The 14,258-nt window shown below is 41.0% G+C and overlaps 1 protein-coding gene across 1 annotated transcript in view; it reads right to left on the reverse strand.

The window, feature by feature from the left end:
* Positions 1-14,258, reverse strand: part of adgrv1 (adhesion G protein-coupled receptor V1) — a 528,099-nt gene that overhangs the window by 239,369 nt on the left and 274,472 nt on the right. The window contains exons 60-63 of the mRNA XM_073066702.1: positions 9,785-9,905; positions 8,717-8,840; positions 5,278-5,416; positions 794-979 (exon numbers count right to left, since the gene is read on the reverse strand). Of these exons, the coding sequence (XP_072922803.1) occupies positions 794-979; positions 5,278-5,416; positions 8,717-8,840; positions 9,785-9,905 (570 nt within the window). The remainder of the gene's footprint in view (positions 1-793; positions 980-5,277; positions 5,417-8,716; positions 8,841-9,784; positions 9,906-14,258) is intronic.

Genomic DNA, 14,258 nt, shown 5'->3' on the forward strand with positions numbered 1-14,258 from the left:
ATCACTACACAATAGCATTAAACAATTAGGCTACACAGAAGCCACAATACTAAACACCATGAAAGTTCCTAGCAATTGAGAAATGAATTCACTTGACTATACCCGTACCTCAGGTTTACCAGATTGAGCTGAGAAAAATAAGTAAATAATAATAATAACAACAACTTTATTTAGAGAGCATTTTTCAGCCGATGTTCAAAAAGCTTTACAATGGGTTAAAGGTACAAATATGAAGATACAATAAAAATAAAAGTAAGCATGAAAATAAAAGACAAAAAGATGTTAGGTAAAAGCAAGGTTATATAAATAGGTTTTGATCTGGCTTTTGAAAGTGTCAAATGAGTCTGGATCCCTTATAGTTTTAGGTATTGAATTCCACAATTTAGGAGCATAGTCAGATAAGCTGATGTGTCATTTATCTTTTGAGGGAGATTGTTTAAATTTAAGAGACCAGTGGAAGAAGGCCTGATAGCTTGAACAGGATTATAAAACGAAAATGATTCTGTGATGTACTCTGATCCCAGACCATTGACAGCTTTAAAAACAAGTAAGACAACTTTAAAATCAATTCTAAAAGATTGGTGGATGCGGGATCAGTTTCAGCATTTAAGAGAAATTTGGATAGGTACATGGATTGGAGGGTATGGAGGGCTATGGTTCGGGTGCAGATCGTTAGGACTAGGCAGAGTGATAGTTCAGCACAGTCTAGATGGGCCAAATGGCCTGTTTCTGTGCTGTAGTTCTCTGTGACTCTATATTATCAAACGAAAAGATGTACTTTGCATTGTGGTACCTGTTCTGTATTCTCAGAGACTTGAAGGTCTTCACGGGAAAATGAAAATTGTCCATAAGGAAAATCGCTGGCTGCCATGGTGATATTGGCAGAGCTTGACGTATCATTAATTACAGCATTGCCACTGACCCCTGTTAGCTGAAGTTGGTAATACTGTTTTTCTTCAGGAATATCATCATCCATTACCTAAACAACAAAATTAAATTTACAGTTAAAAGCTAAATATCTAAAAAGCTACAGGCTCTGCTAAAAAAACAAGGGAAAATCTGCAGAAGCTGGAAATCTGAGCAACACACAAAATGCTGGAGGAACTCAGCAGGCTCTGCTAAGATGGTGCTGGCAAGATGCAGTGACACTTTACAGGCAGAAAATAAAGCTACTAAGCAATACACACACAACTGCTAGAGGAACTCAGCAGGTCAGGCAGCATCTATGGAAAAGAGTACACTGACGTTTCAGGCCGAAACCCCTCGGCAGGACAAACAAACCTACTAACAATTATACTAAATATAATTTTTTGGGACAATGATCACTGCAATCCATAGCCTGTAATTTCCTGTTGGTGGGTGTGCCCGTGAACCATCCGTACATCCTGTCATTTTTGCAATATCCTGAAGAATTTAGTGAACTAAATTCTCAAGAGTGCAAGTACAGCCACAGCAGCCATCGTTGGAGTGGACTGATGCAGCAGAGTCTAGGCCTGAGAGTGGATAATGAAATGATATTTAGCCAATTTAAGTGTAGTGTCAGATTAAAAAGATTAAGGCGCTGAGGCCAAAAATGAAGGACAAACTGGTGTCCAGCTCACGACTCTGTGTGGTCTTACCCAGCCCTGAACTGATTCTGTAGATGTGGCCTGCACTCGCCTCTGCATTGGCTCCTGGACCAGCTGCGGCGCTGAACTTGCTTTGTGGCTGTGGCCTCACGTTTGGGGTTTGTGGACAGATTGTTTGTATTGTTTACATGATTTGTTCTTTTTCACACATTGGATGTGTGACTGTCTTTGTTGTGTGGGGTTTCTTCGTGGATTGTATTGTGTTTTGTCACTGCCTGCAAGGAGATGAACCTCAAGGTTGTTTAGTACATGGTATGCATAATCTGATAATAGATGTTCTTTTGAACAATGGAATGCACCAAGTGTAAATACATGCAAGATTCCTTTACAAAACCAGAGGTCAGCAGTGCATTATTGGTTAATCAGATTGCATAGAGAGAATGCAATAATTCAGTTCAGATCTGGGGAATAAGGAGGTGCTTTGGCAACAAAAACACTGAGCTGGAAAACCAGCAGCTTCACAAATGCTCTATAGCTTTTAACAAAAGCTGTTTGCCATTTACATTGATGATTTGGAAGAGGGGACCGAGTGTAGCGTAGCAAAATTTGCTGATGACACTAAACTGATTGGAAAAGCAAATTGTACAGAGGATGTGGAGAGTCTGCAGAGGGATATAGATAGGTTAAGTGAGTGGGCCAAGGTCTGGCAGATGGAATACAACGTTGGTAAATGCGAGATCATCCACTTTGAAAGGAATAATAGAAGAGCAGTTTATTATTTAAATGGGTGAACGATTGCAGCATGCTGTTGTGCAGAGGGACTTGGGAGTGTTTTTTCATGAATCACAAAAAGTTGGCTTGCAGGTACAACAAATTATTAAGAAGGCAAATGGAATGTTGGCCTTTATTGCTAGAGGGATTGAATTCAAGAGCAGGGAGGTCATGCTGCAACTGTACAAGGTTCTGGTAAGGCTGCACCTGGAGTACTGTGTGCAGTTCTGGTCTCTGTACTTGAGGAAGGATATACTGGCTTTGGAGACAGTGCAGAGGAGGTTCACCAGGTTGATTCCAGGGATGAAGGGGTTAACCAATGAGGAGAGATTGAGTTATCTGGGACTGTACTCTCTGGAGTTCAGAAGAATGAGAGGGGATCTTATAGAAACATACAAAATTTTGAAAGGGATGGATAAGATAGAAGTAGGAAAGTTGTTTCCATTGGTAGGTGAGACTAGAACTTGGGGACATTGCCTCAAGATTCAGGGGAGAAGATTTAGGATGGAGATGAGGAGAAACTGTTTTTCCCAGAGAGTGGTGAATCTGTGGAATTCTCTGTCCAGGGAAGCAGTTGAGTCTTCTTCAGTAAATATATTTAAGAAACAGTTAGATAGATTTTTACATAGTAGGGGAATTAAGGGTTATGGGGAAAAGGCAGGTAGATGGAGCTGAGTTTACGGACAGATCAGCCATGATCTTATTGAATGGTGGGGCAGGCTCGATGGGCCAGATGGCCTTCACCTGCTCCTATTTCTTATATTCTTATGTTCTTATTAAAAAAAGAGTTCCAAGGGGTGGGGGTGAAGTGAAAAGCTGGGAGGCAATAGGTGGAAAAGGTAAAGGGTTGAAGAAGAAGAAGAAATTTGTTTCAAGAAGAGAGTGGACCATTGGAGAAAGGGAAAGAGGAGGGGTTTCAGAGGGAGGCGATAGGCAGGAAAAGAGAAGAGAGGGGTAACAGGGAAACCAGAGTGGGACATGGAATGGGATGAAGGACTCTAAAACTTGTGTTCTCGATATTTATTGCTTATTTATTTATTATTATTATTCTTCTTTTCTTTTTGTCTTTGCACAGTTTGTTGCTCTTTGCAGATTGGTTATTTGTCCATTTCTGTCATGTGCAGTTTTTAGAAAACATAGAAACATAGAAAACCCAAGCACAATACAGGCCTTTTGGCCCACAAAGTTGTGCTGAACATGTCCTTACCTTAGAAAGTACTAGGCTTACCTATAGCCCTCTATTTTTCTAAGTTCCATGTACCTATCCAAAAGTCTCTTAAAAGACCCTATCGTGTCCTCCTCCACCGCCGTTGCCAGCTGCCCATTCCACGCACTCACCGCTCTCTGAGTAAAAAAACTTACCCTGACGTCTCCTCTGTACCTACTCCCCAGCACCTTAAACCTGTATCCTCTTGTGGCAACAATTTCAGCCCTGGGAAAAGCCTCTGACTATCCACACGATCAATGCCTCTCATCATCTTATACATCTCTATCAGGTCACCTCTCATCCTCCGTCGTTCCAAGGAATAAAGGCCAAGTTCACTCAACCTATTCTCATAAGGCATGCTCCCCAATCCAGGCAACATCCGTGTAAATCTCTTTTGCACCCTTTCTATGGCTTCCACATCCTTCCTGTAGTGAGGCGACCAGAACTTTTTTTCATTGATTCTGTTATATTTCTTTGTATTTACTGTGAATGCTTGTACAAAAATGAATCTCAGGATATGTACTTCGATAATAAATTTACCTTGAACTTTTAACTTTTTGAAGGGCGGGGAAGGGGAAGAAATTATCGGAAGTTAAAGAACCCATCCCACCTCCCCCACCCACCTACCTTCCCCTCACGTGAATTCGCCTATCACATTCCAGCTTGTACTCCTTCCCCTCTCCCCACCTTTTTATTTTGGATTCTTCCCCCTTCTTTTTCCGTCCCGATGAACGGTCTCAGCATAAAATGTCAACTGTTTATTCCTCTCCATCGTTACAGTCTGACCTGCTGTGTTTCTTCAACGTTTTGTATGTGTCGCTCTGATGTCCAGCATCTGCAGAATCCTGTGATTATGTAGGTGAAACCGGGTGAGATGTAGTTTCCCCCTCACCTGTCACCTGCCAGCATGTGCTCCTTCTCTTGCACCCCCCCCCACTTCCAACTCTGGCTTCTTCGCCTTTCCTTTCCCGTCCTGAAGAAGAGTCTCGGCACAAAACGTTGATTATTTGTGTGCTGTCCTTCCTGTTATAGTTCTGCCAAATTTTGCAAATCCCTGTCCCAACCTGATTAATATCCAAAGCCACACGCATACACATAACACAAAGCACTGAGGAGCAACACCCTGTATTCTGTCTAGGTAGGCTCTAACCTGATGGTATGACAACATGTCTTTTGTCAGTGAGGCCACTCTCAGGGTGAAGGAGAAACACCTCATTTTTCTCCTAGGTAGCCTCCAACCTAATTGCATGAATGTCAATTTCTCCTTCCAGTAATTTTTTCCCCTTTTCTTCTATTCCCCACTTTGTCCCCTTACCTCTTCTCCTCACCTGCAATTCCTCTCCTTCCTCCCTTTCTCCTATGGTCCTATCAAAATCCTTCTTCTCCAACTATTTAGCTTTCCCACCCACCTGGATTTACTTATCATCCTCCAGTTTATCCTTCTTCCCCTCCCCCCCTTTTTATTCTGGCATTTTCCTCCTTCCTTTCCAGTCCAGATGAAGGGTCTCGACCTGAAACATCGACTGTTCTTTCCTCTCCATAGATGCTATGTCACCTGCTGAATTCCTCCACCATTTTGTGTGTTTCCAGCATCTGCAGAATCTTTTGTGAGAACAAATATCGCTACTTTATCATCACAATGACTATGACCTAATTCATCAGAGATGAAATATTAAGCTTTCTGATCCGGCATGACCCACACAGTCTTCAGTTTTGTTTTGTTTTCTGTACCTGAAGCAAAATGGTGGCTGATGACTGTCTGTCATGCAAGGAAACAGTGCCGCTCACTTCTTCAAATTCATTCAGAGATGCTGGAACTATAATCCAGTTAACGGTAACATCACCAAAAATCCCAGGACCACGCACTAATCTGAAGCAAAATAAAAGAATGATGGAATTTTGAATGAAGTTGGTAATAATACTTTATAAATCTACTTTAACATGCACATCTGTTTTTTGTCAATAATAACATTAAGTAAATTTACACTAATCATGCAATGGTGTGAGTTTCTGGGGAAAAAACTGAAGGCACAGGACAGACATATTCTAAAACTAAGAAACACTTAAAGGCAAAATAATACAACCATGGCTGATAAGGGAAGTCAAAGCTAATGTAAAAGGGAGGGCATACAACAAAGCAAAAATTAGTGGGAAGACAGAGGATTGGAAAGCCAACCCTACAGAGAGCAAGAGTCATTAAGAGGGAAAAGGTGAAATATGAAAGCTAGCTAGTAAACAAAGTGGATGGTAAAAGCTTTTTAAAGTACGTAAGAAATAAAAGAGAGATGAGAGTGGATATAGGGCCACTAGAAAATGAGGTGGGAGAAATAATAATGGAGGACAAGGAGATGAACTAAATCTGTATTTTGCATCAGTCTTTATTATGGAAAACACTAGCAGATGTTGAAGGGTGTGAAGGAAGAAAAGTGAGTGCAGATACTATTACAAGGGAGAAGGTTGAAACATCTAAGGGTACATAAGTCACCTAGACCAGATGAACTGCACCCTAGGGTTCTGGAAAGGGTAGAGTTAGAGATTGTAGAGGCATTCGTAATGATCTTCCAAAAATAATTGGACTCTGGCATGGTGCCAGAGGTCTGGAAAATTGGAAATGTCACTTCACTCTTTAAGAAAGGAGGAAGTCAGCAGAAAGGAAATTATAGACCAGTTGGCCTGACCTCGGTGGTTGAGAAGATATTAGAGTCAATTGTTAAGGATGAGGTGATGGAATACTTGGTGACAAGCTAGGACAAAGTCAGCATGGCTTCCTTAAGGGAAAGTATTGCCTGTTGGAATCCTTAGAGGAGATTACAAGTAGGATAGATAAAGGGGATGCAGTGGATGTTGTATATTTGGACTTTTAGAAGGCCTTTGACAAGGTGCTACACATGAGGCTGCTTACCAAGTTAAGAGCCCATGGTATTAAGGAAAGATACTGGCATGGTTAGAGCATTGGCTGATTGGTAGGAGGCAGCAAGTGGCTGGCTCCCAGTGACTAGTGGTGTTCCACAGGGGTCGGTGTTGGGACCACTTCTTTTTATGCTGTATATAAATGATTTAGATGATGGAATAGATGGCTTTGTTGCCAAGTTTACAGATGATACGAAGATTGGTGGAGGGGCAGGTAGTGTTGAGGAAACAGGTAGACTGCAGAAGGACTTAGACAGATTTAGAGAATGGGAAAGAAAGTGGCAGATGAAATACAAAGTTGGAAAATATGTGCACTTCGGTAGAAGAAATAAATGTGCAGTCTATTTTCTAAATGGGGAGGAAATCCAAAAATATGAGGTGCAAAGGGACTTGGCAGTCCTTGGGAAGAACAACCTCAAGGTTAGCTTGAAGGCCGAGTTGGTGGTGAGGAAGGCAAATGCAATGTTAGCATTCATTTCAAGAAGTCTAGAATACAAGAGAAAGGATGTGATGCTGACGCTTTATAAGGCACTGGTGAGGCCTCACTGGAATTTAGAAGGATGAAGGGGGATCTCATTGAAACCTTCCAAATGTTGAAAGGCCTAGATGTGGTAGATGTGGAAAGGATCTTTCCCATGGTGGGGGAGTCTAGGACAAGAGGGCACAGTCTCAGGGTAGAGGCGTGTCCATTTATAACAGAGAAAATTCTTTAGCTAGAGGGTGGTGAATTTGTGGAATTTATTACCACAAGCAACTGTGGAGGTCAATTTGTTGGGTGTACTTAAGGCTCTTGACTGGACACAGTATTCAAGGCTTGTGGGGAGAAGGCCGGGGAATGGGTCTGGAAGGGAAAAAAAGAATCAGACATAATCAAATAGTGGAGCAGAATGATTGGCCAAATGGCCTAATTCTGCTCCTACATTTTGAAAGTTGCATTTTCTCTTATTTTTGTTTGCAAAGCTGGTTGTATTGTGAAAGGGAAGTAACTAAGGAAATTGTTTGTTAATTGTATTATGTACACGCGTGCATGACCTTTATCAATGAATAGGAGAAATTATAGCATGCATGTTGTTGGGGAAAGAGTAGTGAGGGCTAGTAAGGAGTAAATAAGGATGTGGATTGTTCTGATGTGGTGACAGGGAAACAGAGACAAAGCCTGGAATTAGAGACAATGGATGTAACGGTGATGACGTCCAGGATTCAGGAGATTCAGTAATTATGTTCTGGCATGCACCCATTGTTGTAATCGAAAACTGGATTTACCACTAGCCCAGGGCATAATCATTCTACTCTATAATCAAACCTAGTCAGTGACTTTATTAAGTCTTCCTGTAGCCACCACTCTGTTATTGGAATGTAGTTTTACTGGAAATCTCATCAACTAAGAATGTAAAAGCTCTACTAAGTTTATGCTCAGGAAGATCGGCTCTGACTGGTCTCCTGGCGAGGACCAGTTTTAAATAAATCTGTGTTACTTCGAACATCAACTCCGTGTGATTTTTCATTTTGCTTCTACAATGGCTTTTTGAATCTTGTGCCTCCAGCAATGCAGAGCTAACATCACTAAATAGTGTAAACTGAACCCTCATACACATTGCCTTCATGTAATGAAAGACACAACATGTTAATGAATACAATATCACACAGATTTAAAATACAAATTGATTCGCGTATGTAAACCTTCATAAGCATTACCTTAATGTAATAAAAGGTAGAATTGACATGTTAATGAATATAATTTCTGCTTTTAAGCTTTAACTTCTTTCATCAGCGTTTGATAGCTCTGAGCCTGTACTCATTGGAGTTTAGAAGAACGAGGGAAGTCTGTACATTGAAGGAACTAGACAGAATAAATTTGGAGAGATTATTTCCTTATAGTGGGAAGTCTAGGACCAAAGTGCATTGATTCAGAATAGAGGGACATCCATTTATAACAGAGATGAGGAGGAATTGCTTTAGCCAGAGGGTGGTCAGTCTGTACAATTCATTCCCACAGACAGCCATGGAAGCCAAGTCATTGAGGTTGATAGGTTCTTAATTAGTCAGGATGTCAAAGGTTATGGGGAGAAGGCAGGAGAATGGGATTGAGAAGGATAAAAAAATCAGCCATGATGGAATGGTGGCCAACTGGCCGAATTCTGCACCTATGTCTCACGATCATTTAAAAACACACGATATCACACAAATTAAAACAGAGATTAATTCTAACATGTTAATGTTCAAAATTTGTGCAAATGGAGTTGAAATAAAGCCTACATACTTTACGAGGGTAGTCCCATTGTAATCACCAATTGGCTCTCCAATTAGAATGTGTCTGGTCGATTCAGCAATGGCAATTGTACCAGACGATGCATGATCACCTAAAATAATGACTGTGGCACTTCCTGTGGAAGAGATATTCATCAGAACAAATAAACAGAACAAACATAAAACCACAGAACCTTTTCTTCCTGCAGATAGATCGACTGTCTGGTGAGGTAGTGTTTAGGGCAGCAAGGTAGTGTAGTGGTTAGTACATCATTTTACTGCTCCATTAATCACCAATCGAGGTTCAACTCCCATTGTTCTCTCTGTTCTTCCCATGACCGTGAGGGTTTCCTCTGGGTGCTCCAGTTTCCTCCCATATTCCAAAGATATACAAGTTAAGGTTATAAACACAAGAGATTCTTCAAATACTGGAAATTCAGAGTAACACACACACACACAAAATGCTGGAGGAACTCAGCCGGTTGGACAGCATCTATGAAGAGGAATCAACAGTCAACGTTTTGGGCCAAGGCCTTCATCAGGACTGGAAAGGAAAGGGGGAAGATGCCAGAATAAAAAGATGGGAAGGAGGACAAGCTCGAAGGTGATAGGTGAATCCAGGTGGGCTGGAAAGATGAAAGGCTGGAGAGGAAGGAACCTGATAGGGGAGGAGAATGGACCATAGGAGAAAGGGAACAAGGAGCTATACCAGGGAGAGTTGATAGGCAAGTGAGGCGAAAACGTAGGAGAATAGAACAAGAGGGAAGGGGAAGGGAAAAGAAAAAAAGTTGTAGGAAGCAATGTTGCAGCTGAAGGCATGGTGATATTTGCGGGCTGCCCAGCACTATCCTCACTGATTGATACAGGTTAGTAAGTCGTGACATGCTTTGTTGCTGCCAGACACATGGTGATACTTGCCAGCTGCCACCAGCATATAATTGGACTGTGTTCATCACTGATGTAAACAGCATGGTTCACTATATTTTTTTATGTATATGTGACAAATAAAGTTAATCCCTCATTCTATTCTTTTACTTTTTGCAAAAAGTGTTGCATACATCAGTGAGTTGCTTGGGCTTACCATTTACAGGGGATATTTCTGCATTGTTTGACGCAGATATCAGCTGAATCACATATCGTTCATCTCCCTCCAAAAGATGATCTGGATAAATGCGTAAAACAAGTGTCTTTGTCGTCTCAGTCTAACATAACGAAAATAAAAGAGATTGCTAGTGTTCTGAGTCAAACAACATTTGAGTTCATATAATAATGCAATATCTAGGCATCTATTTTGACAAAACATGACAAATGTGTACAAAGTTTTAGATAATTACATGTTATGAACCTTGCCTTTGTCCTCAGACAGAAAACACCAAGCAAAGACAAAGTGCATAACTAAGGCTAACCATGATCAAGGACACCCACCATCCCAGCCCATGCTCTCTTCTCACTGCTGCCACCATGAAGAATGTACAGGAGCCTCAGGACTCACACCACCAGGTTCAAGAACAGTAATTACCTCTCAACCATCAGGCTCTTGAACCAGAGAGGATAACCTCTCTCATCTACACTGCCCCATCACTGGACTGTTTCCATAACCTATGGACTCACTTTCAAAGACTCTTCATCTCATGGTGTTGATAATTATTGAGCATTCATTCATCTATTTATTTATCTATTTATTTATTCATTCATTCATTCATTCTTTTTATATTTGCAAAGCTTGCTATGCATACAGTGGTTGGTTGTCCATCCTGTTGGAGGTGATCTTTCATTGATTTCATTGTGTTTCCTGTATTTACTGTGAATGCCCAAAAGAAAATGATCTCAGGTTTCTGAATGCTAACATATATGTACTTTGATGATAAATTTATTTTGAACTTTGAACTTTTGAAGGCTCACAAAAAGGTGAATTGAATGAAGCATCTCTTGAATAGATATTACACCGAAGAGGTTTGCAAATTATTTATAAACTCATTCATGCAAATAATAAATTATTTCTGCACTGCAGAGATCTGAAGAAAGGAAAAGACAATGACTCAAAAATTGGCAACCATCATTAAAGACCCCCATCACACAGGACATGCCTTGTTCTCATTGCTTCCTTCAAGGAGACACAGGAGCCTAAGGACACATGCTCAATGTTTCAGTAACAGCTTCTTTCCCCCCGCCATCAGATTTCTGAATGGACAATGAACCCATGGACACTAACTTACTTTTTTTTTTGTTTTTTTTCGCTGCTTTTTCTAAATTTAATCTAATAAAATTTCTAGCTTTATTATTATGTATTTTAATATGCTGCCAGAAAACAACATATCTCATGACATATGCATAATATACATTCTGTGATATTAAATTGAACCATTGAAGCATATGCCAGGGATAGTAAACCTGGTTCTGATTCTGAAAGGAAGAACATCAAGGCGAAAAATGACTGCCAGTAGAGAAAAATGTTAGAATGCAATTATTTCCCTCCGCACGATATACTTGGAACCAAGTGACAAAATATTAGGGACTTTTAAGAAGCTCTGAGATAGGCACGTAAACGATAGAAAAATGGAGTGCTGTATAGGAGGGAAAGGTTAGATTAATCTTAGAGTAGGTCCAAAGGTTGACACTTCATGACCATAAGGCCTGTATTCTGCTGTAGTGTTCTATGTTCTAAACAAATTGATAAAGGTCAATGGATGTTGTCTATGTGGATTATTAATAAGACATTTGACAAAGTTCCCTATCTTAGGTTCATCCAGTAGGTCATGAGTTATGGGATCCTTGGAAACTTTCTGTGTGGATTCAGAAAAGATTTACTCACAGAAGACAGAGGGCAGTTAAAGATGGAGAGTATTCTTCTGGAGGTCAGTGACCTGTGGTGTTCCACAGGGATCAGTTCTGGGACCCCTGCTCAGGGATTTTTATAAGTGACTTGGATGAGGAAGCGGAAGGGAGGGTTAGTAAGTTTGCAGATGACATGGAGATTGGTGGTTTTGTGGTTAGTGTAGAAGGTTGTAGAATACAATGGGATATAAACAGGGTGCAAAGCTGGGCTGAGAAGTGGCAGGTGGTGTTCAATCTGGAAACTATGAAGTGAAAGCTTTTTGAATTTGAAGCCAAAATGCAAGTTAATAGCAGGATTCTTAGCAATGTGGAGGAGCAGAGCAATCTTAGGAACAAGTCCATAAAGTGTCTCAAAGTAGCAAAGAAAATTGATAGGATGGTTAAGGTGGTATACGGTGTGCTCACCTTCATTAGTCAGTGGATTGAGTTCAAGAGATGTGAAGAAACATAATGGCTCTATAAAAACCTGGTTAGACCACACAGACAGTGTCATACAACTCCAGTCACCTCATTACAGGAAAGATGTGGAGCTTTAGAGAGGATAGGCAGGAGACTTAGCAAATGCTGTCAAGATTAGAGAACATGCTTTATGAGGAAAGGTTGAATAAGCTAAGGCTTTTCTCTTTGGAGCAAAGGAGGATGACAGGCAACTTGATTCAGGTGTATACAATTATGGGAGGCAGAGATAGAGTAGACAACCAGCAACTTTTTCCTAGGGAGGCAATGTCCAATACAAGAGAACATCCATTTAAGGTGAGTGGAGGAAAGTTTAGGGGAAATATCAAAGGTACACTGTAGCATTTTTTTTATACACAGAGAGTGGTGGTGTTTCGAACAAACTGCCGGCGTAATGGTGGAGGCCGGTACCACAGAAACATCAGAAGTCTCTTAGATAGGCACATGCATGTATTGAATTGAATTGACTGTATTTCTTACATCCTTCACATACATGAGGAGTAAAAAACTCTACATGACGTCTCCATCTAAATGTGCAATACACAATCAGAGTAATTTATAATCATTTATAATAAATAGAACAGTCAATGCAACATAGAAGTACACTCAAATCAGCGTGAGTGAATCAGTCTGATGGCCTAGTGGAAGAAGCTGTCCCGGAGCCTGTTGGTCCTGGCTTTTATGCTGCGGTACCATTTCCCGGATGGTAGCAGCTGGAATAGATTGTGGTTGGGGTGACTTGGGTCCCCAATGATCCTTCGGGCCCTTTTATCACACCTGCCTTTGTAAATGTACTGAATAGTGCGAAGTTCATAACTACAGATGCACTGGGCTGTCCGCACCACTCCCACTCTCTGCAGAGTCCTGTGATTGAAGGAAGTACAGTTCCCATACCAGGCAATGATGCAGCCAGTCAGGATGCTCTCAATTGTGCCCCTGTAGACAGTTCTTAGGATTTGGGGGCCCATACCAAACTTACAAATATGGAGGGGAGAGAGGCAGAAACTATAGGCCAGTTAGTCTGACCTCTGTGGCTGGGAAGATGTTGGGAGTCAATTATGGTTTCAGGGTATTTGAAGGCACATGATAAAGTAGGTTGGTTTCCTCACGGGAAAATCTTGCCTGTCAAATCTGTTAGAATTCTTTGAAGAGATAACCAGCAGGATAGACAAAGGAAAATCCGTTGATGTTGTGCACTTGGATTTTCAAAAGGCCTTTGACAAGTTATCACACATGAGGCTGCTTAACTAGTTATGAGCCTATGGCATTGCAAGAAAGATACTAGCATTGATAAAGCAATGGCTGATTGACAGGAGGCAAAGAATTGAAATAAAGGGAGCCTTTTCTGGCTGGCTGATGGGGTCTGTGTTGGGACCGATACTTTTTTGTTATATGTCAAAGATTTGGATGACAGTTTTGATGACAGTTTTGTTGCGAAATTTGCAGACAATACAAAGATGGGTGGGGGGGGGGAGGTAGTTTTGAGGAAGTAGAGAGGCTACAGAGGATTTAGGAGAGATTAGGAGAAATTAGGAGAATGCGCAAAGAAATGCCAGATGGAGTACAATATCAAGAAGTGTACAGACATACACTTTGGTAGAAGAAATGAAAGGGTTGACTGTTTTCTAAATGGAGTGAAAATACAAAAAAAACTGAACATTGAGGAGTGACCTAATTGAAATCTATCAAATGGTGGAAGGCCTTAATAGAGCGGATGTGGAGAGTATTTTTCCTGTGGTGGGAGAGACTAAGACCAAACACTCAGCCTCACAACAGAGGCTGTCTTTTAGAATGGATATGAGGAGGAATTTCTTTAGCCAGAGGGTGGTAAATCTGTGGAATCCGTCACCACAGCAGCTATGTAAGTCTTCATGTATATTTAAGGCAGAGGTTGATGAATTCTTGATTGGTCAGGGCATGAAGGGATACAAGGAGTAGGCAGGAGATTGGGGCTGAGAGGAAAAATGGATCAGCCATGATGAAATGGCGGAGCAAATTCAATGGGCCAAATGGCCTAATTCTGCTCCTATATCTTATGGTCTTATGGTCTAACAGTGCATTGAAGCAATGCAAGGTAAAATGATAACAGAATTACGCCACAGTAACATAGCGGTTAGTGCGACACTATTATAACTCAGGGTGTTGGAGTCAGAGTTCAATTCCAACATCATCCGTAAGGAGTCTGTACATTGTCCCCATGGAAAGCGTGGCGTTTCCTCCAGTTCTTTACCACAGTCCAAAAACGTACCAGTTGGTAGGTTAAT

Source organism: Hemitrygon akajei, chromosome 2 (assembly GCF_048418815.1).
Source record: "Hemitrygon akajei chromosome 2, sHemAka1.3, whole genome shotgun sequence".
NCBI lineage: Eukaryota > Metazoa > Chordata > Chondrichthyes > Myliobatiformes > Dasyatidae > Hemitrygon > Hemitrygon akajei.